Below are 20,503 nucleotides of genomic sequence, written 5' to 3'. Positions count from 1 at the left end.
CTTAGTATTAGGGAAGCAGTTTGACACTGGACCTTTACTCAAGTATACTCTCAACACAAGAACACTTTGTTCTAATAATCCGGCACTCTGAGATGCTCACCTTCAACACACAATCGCTGAAGACAATGCGGGTGCATAAGCAAATGTGGTGAAGAAAGCTGATAGTGCTCGGCTATCAAAAGATATAGCACCTGGGGTCTTAAAGGCTTGAAGGTAAACAAGTGGCCGTCTAGCTGAGAAGCAACAAAGCCCACAAGGAAGAAGCATACCAACCTCGTGATCATGAGGTGTTGATGGGATCAGGTATCAGGCATCAAAGACCCAGAGCAAAAAGTCATAATGTGAATGAGTGGGGGAGTGCAGAGTGGAGGGCCAAAGTCCATCTGTAAGCAACTGGAAATCCCCTTACAGAAGGGTCATGGGGAGAAGACAGGCCAGTCAGGGTGCAGTATAGCACCAATGAAACATACAGCTTTCCTCTGGTTCTTTAATGCTTCTTCCCCTCCACTATCATGACCCTAATTCTACCTAACAAATCTGGCTAGAATAGAGCATTTACATGGGTACAGGTAAGAGCTGGAAACACAAGGAATACAGGACAGATAAACGCTTCGGGACCAATATTGAGAGTAGTCATACCAGGAGGGTAAAAGGAAAGTGGGGGGAGAAAGAGGAAACCAATTACAATGACCTAACTATTGTCCCCCCCCCCCGGGGGGATGGACAACAGACAAGGGGGTAAATGGAGACATTGGACAGTGCAAGATATAAGAAAATAATAATAATTTATAAATTATCAAGGGTTCATGAAGGAGGGAGGCGGGGAGGGCACAAAAATGAGGAGCTGATACCAAGGGCTCAAGTAGAAAGAAAATGCTTTGAAAATGATGGCAACACATGTACAAATATGCTTGAGATAATGGATGGATGTATGGATTGTGATGAATTGTACAAGCCCCCAATAAAATTTATATATATGTATATATATATTGATTTCTTTAAATTAAAAACATTAACAATTTAAATTAAATTCTAAGGAAACATTTTTACCTGGCTTAAAATGGAAAGCAGCTTAATGCTTTAGAAGATACAAAGTAATAATTTAGGATTCTTTTGTGTTTCTAGAAGTAAAGAAAAGATTATACTTGAACATTTAGTATGCTATATGAATGCTCTAAAAACATTCTGGCTGTACTTCAGGCAGTTATCAGTATTTTCAATATTCTTCACAAACACTTCAATTCAAATGCAACAATTTTTCTGAAGTCTTCCTTATTCAGTGTCTGACTTCCATAGGAATATGAGAAGATTGAAAATACCAAAGCATGGGTCAGACAGATCTTAGTCCTCAGAGTGATATCCTTGTTCTTCAACACTTTAAAAAGAATGTGTGAAGATTTTTCAAATGCAATACATCATGTGATTTCTTGACTGTTGTTTCCACGACCATCTATTGTTGATCCGGGCAAGAGGAAATTATTGACAACTTCCATGTGTTTTCTCATGATGATGTTGCTTACTGTTTTAGTTGTTTTTTGGAATTTGTTATCTTTGCATTAAATTGAGGACCCTTGGCAGCATAGTGGTTCCCAGTTTGTCTGCTAACTGTAGTCAGTAGTTCAAAATTACAAGCCAATCTGCAGGAGAAAAATGGGGCTTCTATTCCTGTAATTAATTAGTCTTGGAAACTCACAGGGACAGTTTTACACTATTATTACCATAATCCTGCATCCACTCAATGGCAGGGAGGGATTTGTTGTTGTTTATTTTTTCATTGAATTGAAATAGATGCTGAGATGGAAACTCGGGCAAGTTCGATGTCACCACTGGTGATTAATATTTTTCTAAGAGCCATACTGTATGGTCCACAAAAAAATGGAACACAACCCTTTATGAAAAACAGCCAGAGGGAGAGGAGTCAAGATGGTCTCCAGGTAGAATCACATACCCAGTGCTCCTGCTATTAGACAAGAAAATTAAGAGGTAAGGAAGTCAATACTGGGAGGCTGCGTGTTAAAAATAGACTCACTGTCTGGTTCAGACCTCCCCCTTTGCTTTTCACTCGCAAAGCAATTCAAGAATTCAATGAGACTGCTGTGAGTTCATGGTTCTGTCTGCTGGTTCTGTTAACCCCTAGCCAGGTCCAGCAGGATGGTATCTGAAACTCCTTCTTGTGCCCTAGACTCACAGCGAGCAATAATTTCCCCAGGATGCTGTCTAAAAGTAGTCATAATCCCAAGCAAGCAGGGAGCCTCTGAGAGCTATCCACAAGACATCACATTGGTGTTCCCCTCGCTACTATCTGCTCTGCACCTGCTGTCTGGGGCTGTGCAACTCCACTCCTCAGCCAGGACCAGAAGGACTACATCAGCCATCCCATTTCTGCCTCACCTGAGCTCCACACCAGGAGCCTGGGTAATGATAGCTAATTAGACAATAATTTGCTGCAATGGAATTGCCACTGGGATATTTACCTGTGACAGAACATAGTTTCCCAGAGCACAACTGTGCTGGGAGTGACACAGGAGTGCAGCTGGAGACAAATTCAAATCTAGTGGACCTCAAACCCACTCTGCTAAGCCAATCTCCCTTCCTTGGGGGACAGTGCAGCAGAGCTCTGATATCTGGGCACCCCACAAGCCCATTATAAAAAGGAAAAAAAATGTTTTTTTGACATTGCTTTAAATTCCAGGCTGTGGTCCTTCTTGTAACTTTGAATATAATCCTGCAGAACTCTGTCCATTAGCATAACATTAACCACAAGGTAGCCAGAAGGGTTAATCTCCAGAACACAGCCTAGGATTTTAATATAACAAAATGGGAAAAGGCAACAGGTGCTGAGAGCCATAGCCCAAGGCAAAAACTGGCTCTACCAGTTTTGGGCTTCACAGTGTCTTTAAAAGGCTTCAAAAGGTGGCCTCACAGTCCGAACCAGGCCAGTGCCCTCACTGAAGCCCTGCCCCAACTGGCCAGTGACCTGCCTACAGTAATCTGGCTCAGCTCAGACTCTGAGACACTCCACTGCCATCAGCCACTGCAGTACCCAGCCTACATAACAGTCCGAACCACCACCATAATAGGTCACAGGTAGTTCTTGAAAACACTCTTAGCGCTTACACAGAGATACAACTAAGGGTCACTTGGTGTCCCATAATCATGGCACTCAGTTGTTTCAAAATGACATGCAAACAACATACCTCAACACCCTCAACAAGTAAAACAAACTGAAACAAGGCAGGAAGTCGTAAACCAAACAATGTTCATAGAAGAATTAGAGGTGGATTTGCCACAAAAAGAAATATTCAGAATGCTGCTTGGAGCAAAACAGGAGATGAGGGAAGCAAAGCAGAATAAGGGCAGGGTGCAATGATAGAGGAGATGAAGTCCACACTACAAAGGGAAATAAAAGAACTAATGGATGAGGTAACTGAAGCAAAATACAAGATCACAGACCTCACGAACTATAAGACCTCACCAACAGACTATAAGAGTGGAGAAAGCTACCAGTGACATTGAGGAAAATCAGGCAGAAGTCAGAAAATAGGAAAGACAGTCAAACAAGATAATAAAATAGGTGGAAGAAAAGCTGAGATCAATGACAGATGCTATTAAGAGGAATAATGTTTACATAATTGTACCAAACAAGTCACAATAAAGAAAATAACAATTAAATTAGTGAGGGAATTTCTGGAAGCAAACTTCTACACCTTGATGAATTAGAATCAGACACTCATACAGGAAGCAGAGAAAGCACCAATTAGACTAAACCCAAGGAAGTACTCAAAGTAGTTAAATTATCCAACTTTGAGGAAAAGGAGAAAATTTTAAGAGCAGCAAGAGAAAAAACTTTGGTCATGTACAATAGTGCTCAGGTAAGAATATGCTCCGACCTATCAGGAGATACCATGAAAAAGTGGAGAGAGTGTAGTAACATCTTCTGAAAGCTGAAAGGAAGAAACACCAGCCAGAGACTCCTCTACACTGCCAAACTATCTATATTAAGGTTGACATCGAGGTAAGAGTCTTCCAGAACAAGGAAACACTCAAAAAACACACCATAAGGCACCCAACATTGTGGAAAATCCATGCTGACTCACTATGGTCAGAAGAACAACATTCACTAAGCACAAGCAGGAGACCATCATATAGCCCAACTCCACCCAAAAGCTAGCGCCCCCAAACCAATTACCAAGATAACATGGCCTCAGAGAGAAAAGAAGGTGAGAATGAAACTCCCACAAAAACATAGCAAACTGATATGCAGGGAGGTGGGAAAACACCTAACACAAAAGGTAAGAGATGACAGCAATGAATACAAAGATTGTGATAATATCTATGAATGTCAATGGCCTTATCCATGCATTAAAAGTCAAATGCTAGCTGACTGGCTCAGGAAACATAACCCATCAATCCATTGCTTGCAAGAGATGCATCTTAAGTTCACAGAAAAATATAGACTAATAATAAATGGCTGGCAGAAAACATATGAGGCAAACCACAACCTAAAAAATGCAGGGTTTGCAATCCTAAGCTCCAACAAAATTGACCTCAAAGTGCAAACAATAACAAGAGACAAGGAGGGGCACTATATAATGCTCAAAGGATCAGTATATCAGGAACGGGTGAGCATAATAAATACATATGTGCCTAATGAGAACCACGGGAAATTCATCAAACTATTCAAAAAGTGAAAAAAGAAATCACAGATTCAACAATCACGATGGAATGTCTTTAGTACACCACTATCACAGAAAGATAGATCACTGGGAAAGAAGCTAGCAAGGAGGCTACAGAGCAAAACACATTAATTAAGCAGCTGGACCTGAAGACATTTCTAGAGTTTTCCATCCAAACGAAAAACAATTCACATTCTTTTCAAATACACATGGCTCATTTTTGAAAATAGACAACATGCTGAGCATGAATACATTCAAACACAAAGAGATTACTCAGAGGTCCCCTTGGGTCACCATGCCATAAAGTTGGAGGTCAATAAAAGGACAACCAGAAGAACAAGGACAAACAATTGGAGGATGAATGATGATCTCCTGTGACAGAAATGGGTACTGGTCTAGACTAGAGAGGAAATTAGTAAGTTTCCAAAAACTAATGAGAATGAGAATACAATGTACCCAAACCTATGGGATACAGCAAAACAAGTTATCAGAGGAAGTTTGACAGCAATAAATGCATATAAGAAAAAGGAAGAGAATCTTATTACTGATACATTATCAAAAAACCTCTACCAACTAGAACAGAATCAACAGAACAAACATTCTAATAGAAAAAGAAAAGAAATGATAAAAATCAGGACAGGGTTACATAAGTGGGAAGACAAGAGAACAATGCAAAAAAAACAATACATCAGAAAGCTGGTTCTTTGAAAGGATCAACAGAATTGACAGACCACTGGCAAACCTAAACAAGGAAAGGAAGGAGCAAACATCAAGAGCAAGGATGAGGGATGAAACAGGGGAAATCACAACGCACCACAACAAGGTAATCACAAAAGGATAATCACAAAATATTTTGAAAGTCTGTAATCCAATGAATTTAACAATGTGGAAGATATGGAAAAATACTTGGAAAGACGATACCTCCCTAGATTATCCCAGATAGAACCTCAACAGATGCATAGCAAAAGAAGAAATCAACAGTTATCAAGAAACTACCAAAGAAAAAAGCTCCTGGACCAGATGGCATCATAGGAGAATTCTACCAAGCATTCAGGGAAGAGCTGACACTGGTCCTCCACAAATTATTCTGGAACAGTGGTTCTCAACCTTCCTAATCCCATGACCCTTTGATACAGTTCCTCATGTTGTGGTGACCACCTAACCATAAAATTATTTTCGTTGCTACTTCATAACTGTAATTTCGCTACAGTTATGAATTGGGCAACCCCTGTGAAGGGGTCATTTGACCCCCAAAGGGGTCATGAGCCATAGGTTGAGAACCACTGTTCTAGAGCATAGAAAAAGATGGCAAATTCTCAAGATCATTCTACGAAGCCAGCACACTTTGGTACTCAAACAGAGCAAGGACCCCACAGGAATAGAGAACTACAGACCAATACCTCTAATGAACATAGATGCAAACATACTAATATTGGCCACTAGAATACAGAAGTGTATAAAACATGTCATCCATCATGATCAGGTGGGATTCATTCCAGGCATGCTAGGATGGTTTAACATCCAAAAAGCCATCAATATTATTCACCACATTGATAAGAAAAAGGATAAGAATAACATGATAATATCCATAGACAGAAAAAGCATTTGACAACATCCAACTCCCATTCCTAGTTAAGAAATGCAAGAAGATTGGAAGGGAAGGAAAATTCCTCAAATTAATATAAGCTATCTACAAAAAGCCAACAGCCAACATCATAGTCAATGGAGAACAGACAACAATCCCACTGGAAAAAGGGACTAGATAAGGATGAACCTTGTCCTCACTTCTATTTAACATTAGAAGGACACTAAAGTTATATGGCTGGGATAGGAGGGGTGAAACTATTGCTATTTGCAGATGACATGATCTTATACTTTGAAAATCCCCAAAGCTCTACAACAGGATTACTGACAGTGATAGAGGAATATGGAGGAGTGGCAGGATACAAGATTAACAAACAGTAGTCTATCAGTTTGCTATATACGTTGGACAAGACCATGGAAGAGGAGATCAAGGAGGCAGTGCTCTTCACAATAGGTAAGAACAAATTGAAATATCTAGGGATATATTTAACTAAAAAACAAAAGGCTTATACAAGAAAAACCCCAGGACACTACTACAGGAAACCAAAAGCAACCTCCACAAATGGAAGAATATCCTATGCTCATGGATTGGAAGATTCACTATACTAAATATGCCAATCTTACCCAAGGTTTAATGCTATCCTGATTCAAATACCAACAACCTTCTTCAAAGAATTGGAAAAACTGACCACCAATTTCATATGGAGAGGAAAGAAGCCCAGAATTACCACAGAACTTCTCAAGAAGAAGGACAAAGTTGGTGGGCTCACTTTATCTGACTTTAGCACCTATTACACAGCCACAGTGGTCAAAACAGCATGGTACTGGAATAATGACAAATACTCTGACCAATGGAAAAGAACAGAAAACCCAGAGATAAAACTATTAGCATATAGACAACTGATTTTTGACAAAGGACCCAAAAGCATCAAGTGGTAGGTGGATGCTGTCTTTAACAATGGATATCACCATTGTTCTGAAAAAATGGATATCCAAAAATGAAAAAGATGCTTTATCACACACCATGAACAAGAACAAACTCCAGCTGGATCACAGACCTAGAAGTAAAACCTCAAACTATCAGGACCATAAACAAAGGAATCAGGACAAACCTAAGAATCTTGGCTTAGGGAATACATAGGCTAATTGCAATTGGGAAGGGTACACACACAGGTGAACCTGAAATTGATAAGTGGGATACTAAGGATAAAACCCCTGTGTGTGCATTGAAAGACTTCACCTAGAGAGTAACAAGAGAACCCACAGACCGGGAGAGGATTTTTGGCAATGACACAACAGGAAAAGGGCTTATTACAAAAATATACAATACCCCTTGGCTTACAAAAAGAGAAAAACATTTAATCCCCTTAGGAAGTCGGCAAAAAACCTGAAAAGAAGTTTCAGTAGGGAGGAAATCCGAAAGGCCAATAAACATATGAGAAAATGCTCCCAATCATTAGCCATTAGAGGAATGCAAATTAAAACAACCATGAGATACCACCTAACACACTTGAGTATAGCACAAATCAGAGAGCAACAAATTTTAGAGGGGATGTGGCGAGACAGGAACTCTCCTCCACTGCTGGTGGTCATGTATGTACAGCATCTGTGGAAAGCGATCTGGCCATATTTAAAGTGAATGAAAATTGAGCTACCTAATTAATGACCCAACTATTCCTCTCCTGGGCATATACCCAGAAGAGGTAAGAAATAGACCACAATCAGTTGTCTGAGCTCCGATGTTTATTGTGGTGCAATTCACAATCACAAAGAATTGGAAATAATCTAAACTTTCACCAATAGACCAGAATTAGAAAACTCTAGTGCATACACATAATGGAATACTAGAATCACTGGAAAGCACTGATGATCACATGAAGCACATAATCTCATGGGAAGAGTTGGAGGAAATTATGCTAAGCGAAGTTAGTCAATTACAAAACGACAAGCACAACATGCATCTCCTGAAGTAAGTATAATCAGCACAGTAGGTATAGAAGACAAGCCACTTATGGCACACTATATGAGTTGAGATACAGGCAATCAGGTGGGGTCAGACCAAACCCCAGGATGTACATACTATTCAAACACAAAGAAGGGGAAAAGGGGGAAGGTGGAGGGAGAAAACAGGCATTAAAAAAGGGGGGGAAATGGCACCGGGGGAGAAGGTCACTAATCCACCCAGGGGGAGAGTATTGGTTATATGTCCACAGAATTGGGAGTGTGTTTGCAGACCCCACGAGGGTGCACCAAATATTGCGGACAACGTAACCACATGGAGCAATTCATGAGAAAGAGTGTGCTACAATGCTGGGCCCCATAAGAGCCAAACTGTCTCTCTCCCTAGAAGTATGTTCTACAGAGGACAACACTAAGCCTACAAGTTGGGGAGAGGGGCCGGCATGCCACACCCACCCAGAAGCAAACCAAGAAGGAAGAAGAGAGAGTGATGATCTAGACTCCATATTAAGCTTGGAGGACGACGTCCCTGCACGGAGCTGCTAAGGCACAGAGAGGACAGAAGGGTTGACAACAGCTTGAGGCATAATGTCCCCTGACTGGAGCATACCGGGACAGAGGACAATCCTTGGGACACACAACAGGGAGTTAGTCCATTTTGAACCCTCTACAGCAAGGTGAACCAACAAGGGACCATAGTAGATCAGCAATGAGAGCAAAGCCATGCCACAAAGTCCCTGAGGAGCCTCCAAAATAGACTTCAGGCTAGGAGGGGCAATTCCCAGAATTCCCCCAGGAACAGTGGGGAGGTAGTCCTAATGGCAGCAGAAAGACCTGGAATGATGCATACTTATTTTTTATCCTATTATCTTTTTTCCCTCTCTTTTTATTTAACCTTTTGTTTTCTTTTTGTTTTGTCTCTGTTATCATTGGTTTTACTACCTATATAAGATAGGCATGGGAAGCAAGCTTGAGGAGAAAGCAATGGGACTGACAGTTCTGGAGGGACTTGTGGGAAGAAGGAGGCGGGGGAAAGGAGTGGTGACCAAACACCACGGACAGGGGAACAATTAGGGAATTGCAATATCCACAACCAGGAGGATGTAGAGATCCTGGGGGTGGCAGAGCAGCATCAATCTAGCTGAGAATTACTAGGAGACAGAGGAAGGGTGAGCATGATGGTGGGGCAGAAGGAAGGTAAAAGGTAACAGAGGAAATATCTAGGAAGCAAACAAAATGGGTGCATAAGCAAATGTGGTGAAGAGAGCGGATGGTGCCTGGCTATCAAAAGATATAGCGTCCAGGGTCTTAAAGGCTTGAAGTTAAATAAGCAGCCATCTAGCAGAGAAGCAACAAGCCCTCATGGAGGAACTACACCAGCCTGTGTGATCATGAGGTGTTGATGGGATCAGGTAACAGGCATCAGAAGACCACAAACAAACAAAAACATATTGTTAAGAACAAAGGGGTTAGAGCAGAGACCCAAAACCCATCTGTAGTCAATGAGACATCCCCTCACAGAAGGGTCACAAGGAAGGGATGAGTCAACCAGGGAGCAGTATAGCACCGAGGTAACACACAATATTCCTCTGGTTACTTGAGGCTTCCTCCCCTCCTCACTATCATGACCTCAGTCCTGCCTTTCACTGTGAGTTATACTGGAGAAAGGTACACCGGTACAGATAAGAGCTCAAGACACATTAGATCCAGGTCAGATAAGCCCCTCAGGAACAGAATTGGGAATAGCCATACCAGGAGGGAAAGGGGAAAAGTCAGGAGGAAGGGAGGAAGGGGGAACCAATCACAATGATCAACACATAACCACACCCACACCCCCCAAGGGGCACAAACAACAGAAACCATGGGGGAAGGGAGAGAGTGGTTGGTGTAAAATATGAAAACAATAATAATTTATAATTTATCAAGGGATAACAAGGGTGGGAGGGGGGCAGAGAAGGATAAAAAGAGGAATTGATACCAGGGGCTAAAATAGGAAGTAAATGTTTAGAAAATAATGATGGCAACATATGTACACATATGCTTGATTTAATCGATGTATGGATTGTTATAAGAGCAATAAGAGCCCTCAATAAAATGATCTTTTAATATAAAAAGAAAAAGAAAAGCAATACATGCTAAAGTCTGTACTGTTTGATTTTCAGCTGCAAGTGCTTAATATTCAATGTCAAAACACAGGTTGTGTCATCTGCTTATCACAGGATTTTAGTAAGCTTTCTCCTAACCTTGATTCCCTGTTCTTCTTCACATAGTCCAGCTATTGAGAGTAATTGCTCATCATTTAGATGAAGACGTATAGTAAATCACACAACTCTTCCACATTTCTTGATTTTAAAACATGCAGAATTCCCCAGCTGTTACAATGATTGCCTCTTGGTCCATGTATAGGTTCTACATGAGCACAATTATGTTCTGGAATTCCCATTATTCTCAAAGCTATCCATATTTTAGTAAGGTTCACACAAACGAATGTCTTTGCATAGTCAAAACAACTAAACATTTTTATTGTACTTTCTGCTTTCACCCAAGACCCCTCTGACATCAACAATGATATCTCTCGTATATATCCTAATCTAAACCCAGCTTCCATTTGTGGAAGGTCCCAGTTGATACCATGCGTCCATCGATGAATTATCTTCACCGAAATTTTACTTGCATGTGATATTATTATTACTTGCATGTGATGTTATATTTGATACTTTCCTCAATCTGTTGAGGCAAGTTTTAAAATGGGCCACAAATAGGGATCTCTTCCAGTCAGTTACTGTCGTTCAAATTTCTTCGCATTCTTGTGTGCTTCCACTGCTTCATGAGCTTGTTGGAAACATTTCAGTTAAGGTTGTGTCAATTCCTGGAGTCTCACTTGTTGATGATGCCTTCATGTGGTTTGGACTTCTTCCTTTGATTCCACTGATTCTTAATCCTGTTTCCTCTCAAAATGGTTGAAAGTTGACCAGTTATTTTTGGTGCAGTGACTCTATATTTCTTCTTTCTTCTTTTGATACTTCCTGTATCCATCACTATTTTGCCCATGGAATTCTTCAATATTTCAATTGAGGCTTAGGTTTTTCTTTAATTTTTTTAGCTTGAGATATGCTGAGCATGTTCTTCCCTTTTAGCTTTAAAACTGTATGTCTTTGTACATTTCATTATATTAATCTACTCTGTCTTCTCAAGTTGGCCTTTAAAGTTTTGTGTCCAGCTCTTAATTGCATCTTTTTTTCACTCTTTGCTCTAGTTGCACTATGTCAACAGCAAATCAGAGTCTCTTCTGCCAGTCACTTTGGTCTTCTATTTCTTTTCTGACTTTTGAATGTTTTTAAAAAGATTTTCCATACATGATGTTCTTGGTGTCATCACAGGACTCATCAAGTCATCTGTTATTAGTGTTTAATAAATCATATGTATTATTGATATGTTCTATATATACAGATGGATTAGATTTTGGCTCTTTGGATTTGTTTTAAATTTATTCAACTTCAACCGAAACTTGCATATGGGCAATTGATGGCTAGGTTCACAGTTAGTCCCAGCACTTATGGCAGTTCCCTGTAAATGTCCTACTGTAACATTTGTTGGATTATCTTCAGCAAAATTTTACTTGCGTTTGATGTTAATGACAGTGTTCTATAATTTGAGCTTTCTTTTGGGTCACATTTCTTTGGAATGTGTGCAAATATGATCTCTTCCATTTCATTGGCCAAATAACTGTCTTCCAAATTTCTAACATAGACAAATAAATGCTTGCAGTGATTCAACGTTTCGATTGCATTCCACCAGTTAAGGTCCTGAAGGCTTTGCTTCCACGTGCTACCCTCCTTCGATGTCACCATAGTTGACTCTGCTTTGAGGAAGCAGTTTTGCCTCAGTCACATTTAGACTGTCTTCTGACTCAGGAGGCCCATCCTCTGGCACTCTCTCTGACAATATTCTGCTTTCAGTTATTTGGCCTTCTTTATCTAACAATATTTTGATTCTATGCCTAAGGGTTTCAGTGGCTACTTCCTCCAGCATGGGCAACCGATTCCTTTTCCTCGAGGTTTGTAAGCTCTGCTGAAACCTGTTCACTTTGGGTGAACCTGCAGCATTTGAAATACCAATGACATAGCTTTTAGCCTCATAGCAATACATAAGCCACAAAGTCTCACAGACTTGCAGACAAGTGGTGGCCAGGAATCAAGAGGCTATATATTCATCCTATTGTTAGTATAACATAACGCACTATGTCTTTCATAGTTAACAGAGAAGATTAAAATATCCTCTAAGTAAACAAATGGAAAAAATGATGTATTCTTGAATGATACTTATGTGCCGTTATTTGTTCAATCCAGTATGGATGAGCTAAGATTCCTATTCCACTGTGTGTACTTCAAGATGGAATTACTATTTATTAAAATCTTTTCTATCCTCCCTCTTTCCCTTCCTCCCTTCCTTCTTTCCAAAGTATTTGCACTTCTAGAACCATCCCTTAGTAGCTATAAAAAATGTATTGTCTGTCCAAGGAGAACTTTTTGTTGGCTCCTGAGCAAAATTATTTGTCATTTTCCCACAAATGACAAATTCACCAAGATACTTTATAGTAAAAGTTACCAATCAGGTATAAAGCTGATAACTAAAGTTGAGGTAAATTTTTATTAAAGTGAATTTTTATTACTTAGATTAATTATGTGCTTCTCTTAAAGGACTATAGTAAAATATTCTGATGTGTTGTACTTTCTTCATTCACACTAGAATTAAGGAACAATACATATGCATGCTTAATAATCCTGTTGATCATAAGTTAAAGTTACTTACTTTATAAAAATCCATAAAATCAGACCTAGACAAATGAAACATTTCCCTCCAGACTGCGGAGTGAGATTTCTGAGAGTGAGGCTCAGGAAATAAAATTGATTAAAAGCAAAAAAAAAAAAAAAAGCCTTATAGAAATCACACGATATTTTATACTTGAAATTCATTGATATAAATTTCAAACATAATTAAAAATAACTAAGTGAGTCTATAGTAAAAAAAATAAATGAAAAGGAAGAGAAATGAAGAGACAGGGCAGGAGAGGCTAGTAGAGAGATAAAAACCCAGATCACGTCTGTATAGCACGAGAGAGAAAATTTATCTATCTATGCAATAAAAAAAAATTTTATTAAAGTTTGTTGAAATGTGAAGCTGCTGTTCCTAAATATATCTTCTATATAGGTCTACATAGATCATTAGATGTGATTTCCGTGTCTCTAATTCTTCTCCAAAGAATTCCGCACCCTTCTCCTTACAAAAAAATCATAAAGGCAATTTTGGCAACTCCAAGGGGCTCAAATCATATTCCTCTTCAATACAGTTTGAGTTTGGGACTAAAGGAAAGAAATCCAAAGGGACAAAGGAAAGAAATCCAAAGGGACAAGACCCAAGCTTTGAGTGGATGGGCGAGGGTGCTCCCATGAAATTTTCAAGGACAGCCCTAACTCATCAACAAAAGAGCACTGGAGTGTCATGATGGGAAAACCAACAAAACAAACTTTCCTGGACTTTTTCATCACAAAGGCAGTTTTTCATTTGCTTAAAACTTCTTATTAACCGTCATTCTCTATTTTTCAAGGAAATATATCAAGACTATGCCTTTCGAATCTCAAAGAAAGGTCACGATCCCTTTCTGAATTGACCTCTCTGCCCGGAAGTTCACGAACCAGTAGATCTTCATGGCAGTCACTGGTTAGACTGGACTTTTTTTAATGCACCCTAACTAGACTAACATGTTATTACTGAGAGAACTTGTCTACAGTCATCCAGTGATCACAGACACATATTTAAATATATATATATTTGAATTAAACTCATGAATATAGCAATACTTTCTGACTTAATCTAGAATATAGCAATACTTTCTGACTTAATCTAGAGTGTCTATGTGAGCACAAAGTAACTAAACAGATGCATGTAGATGGTCATTTTGCTTTTTGTTGTTTTTGTCAGTATCCATGATAAATATACTCCTCTAAACCTTATTCTCAGATAGGGATTGCAAAAAAAAAAATGTAATTCTAAAGAACATAGTCAATCATGCTGAAAAAAGAAATAAAATAATTTAAAATGTTGGCCAAGGAACAGTCTTCTATAATGAACTACATTGTTTTCTTATTTATTTGGACTGAGACCTAGTTTAAGCTGACGGGAAAAATAAGTTGTGATGTGAAACTACATGAAATGGCTCTTCTATCCATGTCTATGAAACGCTTAGCAAACGATTGGGTGAGAACCTACAAATAGGGTGTGTGAACCACTAAGAGGGGATTGGTCAGCTTTCTCATTTCACTGAGCATGTAATCTGAGCTCCACAATCGTTGAGGATCACCTATTTGTCCTTTGGAGGCTGCTTGTTTCTGCTTGTGCCTATGTTGGTGGTGGGTAACCCTGAATTAAGAGCTGTCTGTCAATGGAATAGGTGGAATGAGGTGCCATCTGAGAGCATCGTGCACCATACACCGGCGTCTGGGAAGTAAGTGGTCAGCTATGGAAGGATCTCAGCTCCAAACTGTCTCTGTGGGGTGCCTTACTGAAGCTATGTGCTGCAGTAATTTGAAGTTTTATTGAAACTCAGAATGAACCCAAGGCAAGTAGGGTGATAATTAACTGGTGTTTTTATATTGTAATATTGAGTGTATAATCTTTTCAAGTTTGAGGAGCAAAATTTTTCAAGAAAAAAATTTAAAACCTGAAAAGTTCCTGGGAATATAGCTTTTAACACTTTTAATATAGCTTTTTACACTCATGAAAAGATAAATATGTATTTAAAGAAATCAATTAAAGAAACTTAAATTTAGCTTCTTGTGCCTTAATTAATCTCTGACCACATCTTCACTTTGTCATATGATATTAAGGTCTTGCCTTATCTCAAAGTAAAAAGTACACAAATGCATGTATGCCTTTCTATGAAATGGTAAGACATTTGCCTGGAAGCACTCAAGGAACAGATTTCACACTAAAATATGATTGACTTAAGTTTTGCTAGGGACATTTTATTTTTACAAAGGCATCAACCATCGTTCTAAATGGATTTTCTAAAATTTATTAAATAAGAGTATGAGGTGAATTTCGGGCAGCATAGAAAGACGAAGCATGGGGTGGTATCAAGAAGCACTTCCTGATTTTTGGATCCACAAACATGCAATCATTATTGGTGTGGATGTGATGTAATTATGAGCTAGGCATGTCTATCTTTTCTGTGCTTTGGTACTTGCCTTCTTGCAGGTTGAGACATAGAATACTTATTTTTGCTTTGACTCTCAGAATATGTATCCCTTAATCTAAATGGTGTGCATGATTTGGAAAATACAACTTATTTTAAAAGAAGAACACAGTACAATGAGCTGGAGGTAAAAAGTTTGATAAAGTGAAATTCTCTTCCCTATTGTGAAAAAGTGCATAAAGTCTGAATGCATACTCTGGACCTAAATCAACATTAAAATTTGAACAGTTATAAGTAATCTCTCCCAACATCTATAAAAATATTACAATGCATAGAGAATTGTTTGTATTAGAGAGTCATCAGTTATCATGAAAATGATGTAATTTATGAAAAAGAAAAATAGCAAGCAATTTACAAATCACAACTTAAAAACCAATCACTTCATACTTGCCAAATTACTTATATCATAGATTTATGATTAATTTCTCATTTTCTCTAAAAATTTCTTGGAGATTATAAAAATAGACATAATTTATTTTAAATATTTAAATAAGTGTTTTTTATTCTAAAAATAAATGTTAATATTTAGCAAAGCAAATTACAAAGTATACATAAATATGGTAATATTTATTTACCTAAATGATTTCTTTCTAAAGAAAGAAGGTCATTTAATTATTTCAATTATATAAGGAATAGTGAATATTTTTACAAATATTCTAGAATATTTATAGAAATTGTAGTTAAATTTTTGTATCTAAATTTTACATTTAGAATCATGAGCAAATTTAGAAATGCCATAATTTGTTATTTTATCAGAATTTCTACCCAAATTAATAAATATATCCATTCACATTAAGTCCAATTAATTTTTATTTTATGATCAATTCATAAAGCCTCCGTTGTTATGTACTAGGATGCAGTTATCACAAGAAATTATTCTAAGAAAAAAAGTATTTTTCAAGACAATTATGAAAAATTGTGGCATAATTTAAAAATTAAATTCACTTGATTTATAATCTCACATTCAAATAAGTCTTCCTAAGTCAATGAAGATAAGTAAGTTATTTAGTAGATAAAAGAATGAAAACATTCACTATATTTCTTAAGGTAATGACAAATTAAGTGTTTATTGTTTTACAAGTGATATTTATTGAATGTGCTATTGGGAATAAGAACGTATTTATTCTGTTGCTACTGAAATATTCACATATATTTGTCATAAAATGAAAATATAACTTTTATTACAAGAAATAACCTTGGGAACAAAGCCTATTTCAATAAAAATAATAACATATAAGGTTATAATATGAAATTGTGGATGATAAAATAAATATACACTTAAAATATATGTATATACATATTAAATGATGAATACTTAATGACTAAAATTATCAAAATATAAATATGCCAAAATTTACCTACCTTGAGGACATCCCCTTGTGCTAAATGAAATGTCCTAGCTGAAATATTGATCCCCTTTCCTGCTTGAACCTGAATACTGTAAATGCACTCGTGGTTGTTCTCATAGTTGAGTGGATAATTTGGAGAGAGCAAGATCCCTTCATTATTTGTTGCAGAAGCACCGCATTCCGCTGCAGATAAAACAGAATGTTGAAGTACAGTTTAATAGAAAGCATTATCATTTTCAAATAATGTAATGAATGGAAGTGTGAATGCATCTTATTTTACCTAAGAATGTAAGATGACAGTAATGTTGAAAATGCTCATGTGTTAGAGATGACGAATTCTCCCACTTAAAAACATGGGAAGAAAGGGAAACTCCCCATGGACAAGAGACTTGTATATAAAGGAAAATATACGAGAATTTCAGTTTGTTTTGTTAGTTTTTCATGGATGAAATGACAGCATAGGAAAAAAAAAAAAGAAATGACAACATAGGAAAGGATAAGAGCAAAAACGTTTTTTAGAAAGTATTTTGACTGTCCTAATACTTTTAAATTTACAGTACAATTCTTTTATTAAAATATTAGAAAAATCAATTTAGTTTTCAATAATTATAATTTGGTCTTTTTCATTTTAATTTCTTCAATTTGACTCAACATTCAACATTCCCATGATTCAGGATCTTCAATAGAAGTAAGAAACAGGAAACTAACTGCTACATTCATTGTTTTTGAAATGAGGCATTCGCACTAATGTATATTAGTAACAAATTGGAGGTCTTCAATTTCTCCAGTTTAAAGAATAGGATGAATGGAGGCATTTGGGTTTTCAGTACAGATAACTTCCAAGATTGATTTTGCAAAATTTGAGAAACATTGAATCATTTTAGAAAAGTTTTGAAAACTTTGCAACAAATTCTTGAGCAATAAACAAATTGAATAAATCCTTATACTTCCAAAATAATCTTTTTATATTTCAGAAATTCAATGAATTAAATTTTCTATATTACATAACAATCTGCTTTTTATTACCATGTCCTAGTGGGTAGGAAGAGTTATAATTATCCAAAAGTTTAACTAAATAGAAAAGGAAGTAATTAATATATTTTAGAAATGTGAATTTCTAAAAATAATGGTTCAGGTGAACAACCTAAGGCATTATACAAATTGAAGGATAATTATTTCACCTTTTAAGTACTTAACTATTGAAAAATATAAGACAAAATTAAAAAAATATGTAATAAAGGAAAGGATATGAATGGAGTAGTCAGAATACCATCAACATTGTTTAAAATGATAATAAAGACAAGTCATACTGACAATGCACATGAAAAACTATCACATAATAGTTTCTCCAAGTTGCTTCTAAGAAGGAAAAACAAACGCACAAAAAGAATACAAAGTAAAAGTACTGACAATATTGATGTGAATTATTTTCTTTTAATGTTACTTCAACATAATCAAACATAAAAGGAGATGTCTTAATGACTTTAGCTATATAAAATTATGGTATCAAAACAAGCTTACACATACTGAAAAGATACTACTGAGACAATAAAACTAAAAATAGCAACATTTTAATGAAACATACAATTTTGTTTTCTTGAAACCAAATCACCATCAGCATTGTAGATAAGAACTCCACTGCTATAATACCATGTTTTGGATCTTCCACCCTGTGATGGATGATGTCGTGTAAGACTAAGTTCTCCCATGTCTTCTTCTCTAAATGACTGAAAAACTATCATTTGTGAGGTACAATGTGATGCCCATGCTCTTCACTGAGTGAAGAAGTATCGTTTACATTTGAAAGCTGCCTTGACTTTCCCCTCACTCATTCACTGCCATTGAGTCAATCCCATCCATAAAGACACTATAGGAAGCCCAGGTATGCATGTGGGGACATCAAGACAAATGTGTCTGCATTAAATAGATGACCCAAAATGCACGTACATTTTCAGAAGTTAGATAATTTAAGAGAGTAGTACAGCTTTTAATTATTTCATGGAAACCATGAAGTGCTGAGAATGTGTTCTTGAATGTAAGTTTGAATAACTTTGAGATTTAGAGACTCAAGTTCAAAACTAAGTTCATTTATTTTTAAACATAGAACGGAAATAATTCTTATAGTAATGGAAATAATAATCTTTTCTTTAAAATGGTGTTTTGGTTGTGTGTGTGTGTGTGTGATTGGGAGAGAATTGATAATATATGCAAATAATACATGAGTGGGTAACCCCCATGGAAATTTTTAATAAAGCTACATATTTAATATCTTTTTTTACAAAACAGCCCTATTACCTTCAAAGTACTCTCCATTATATTTAAAACTTTTGTCAAATTTGAACATTTTTCAAACTTATCTGGATGACTGACAGTAACTCACTCTTTTTTTTTCTTCATCTCTTCTATGTCATCAAATCGCTGTCCCTCTACATTTGTGGATTCTCACAGAGTGAGGTCAGGAGTGTAAGGCATTTGGGGCAAGAGAGGAATATTTTTTCTTGCCCAAAACTGGTACACTGAGATGGCTGTGTGAGCAGGTGCATAGCCCTGGTTACAAAACCAGCCTATCATCTGCCATAAATCAGACCGTTTTTGTCACACACTGTTACACAATCTTTTCAGAACCTCTAAATATAAAATTTGATTAACAGTCTGACCTGGTGGAATGAACTCCAAATGAACCATTCCCCTCACAGCAAAAAACAAATATGCATCATCTTGATCTTTGATTTTACTTGATAAGGTTTTTTTTGGCAACTGACGATGGCATTTTCCACTGGCTTGATTGGTGTTTGCTTTCAGGGTCGTCAGAGTAGCACCATGTCTCATCACCGGTAATGACCTTGGAAAAATGTCTGGGTCACTTCGGAGCTCTTCTTTCAAAGCACAGCATGTTTCCACTCAATGCTCTTTTTGCTGGTCAGTCAGAAATTTTACAGTGACATTTCTGGTTCCCAAATCTTGTGTTAAAATTTGCTGAACTGAACTCCAAGATAGTCCAGATAATTTCCCTATCTCTTCAATGGTCCATCATCAGTCTTCAAGCACAAGTGCACAGATTTTGTCAACATTTTCATCCATTCAGGAAGTTGATGTACTTCCAGAACCAGGTTTGTCGTCAATCGACATTTCAACTTTTATGAAATGAGAAAACCACTCTTACACTTGAGCTTTTCCCATAATGCTGTCCTTCCTTGTAAGCTGCATTCAACAACACAACAGTTTCTGCAGCATTTTCCCCAACAGAAAACAAAATTTCACAGCCACACACTGTTCACTTAAATCGATCATCACAAAGAGAACCTGCTTTTATGAAAAAATTCACTTTGACCACAGAGAACCTTCCCAGATGATGCCACTGGGCTCACTAACTCAGAGTGAGTTGCTTGATGCTCGCCTAGTGGGAAAAAATGCATACAATGAAAGCTGCACCCATAGGAGATATTTTCCAGGGTTTTGTGGGGGGATATCCCTGTGTATGTAGAATATTTAGTGCAATGTCTGATACCCAACAAGAACTCAATAAATTAATAATTTGATTAGGAATGCTAATGGTAACTGTGATAGTCCCAGTAGAGAAACAAATTCATAGACACACATATGTGTATAAGAAAGTGCTTCAGAAGCACACCAGCCTATGCAACCACGAGGTGTCGAAGGGATCAGGTGTAAGGCATCAT

General features: G+C 37.2%; 1 protein-coding gene across 2 annotated transcripts in view; it reads right to left on the bottom strand.

Annotated features, from left to right (window-relative positions):
- Positions 1 to 20,503, bottom strand: part of CSMD3 (CUB and Sushi multiple domains 3) — a 1,328,144-nt gene that overhangs the window by 367,810 nt on the left and 939,831 nt on the right. For both annotated transcript variants that reach the window (XM_045286022.1, XM_030887469.2), the window contains one exon: positions 16,837 to 17,006. In XM_045286022.1, coding sequence (XP_045141957.1) covers positions 16,837 to 17,006 — 170 coding nt within the window. The remainder of the gene's footprint in view (positions 1 to 16,836; positions 17,007 to 20,503) is intronic.

This window comes from Echinops telfairi, unplaced genomic scaffold (assembly GCF_000313985.2).
Source record: "Echinops telfairi isolate 266 unplaced genomic scaffold, ASM31398v2 ScPeMD7_1;HRSCAF=3_0, whole genome shotgun sequence".
Lineage (NCBI taxonomy): Eukaryota > Metazoa > Chordata > Mammalia > Afrosoricida > Tenrecidae > Echinops > Echinops telfairi.
The sequence above is the reverse complement of the archived record's forward strand: the minus strand, read 5'-3'. Positions and strand labels throughout refer to the sequence as shown.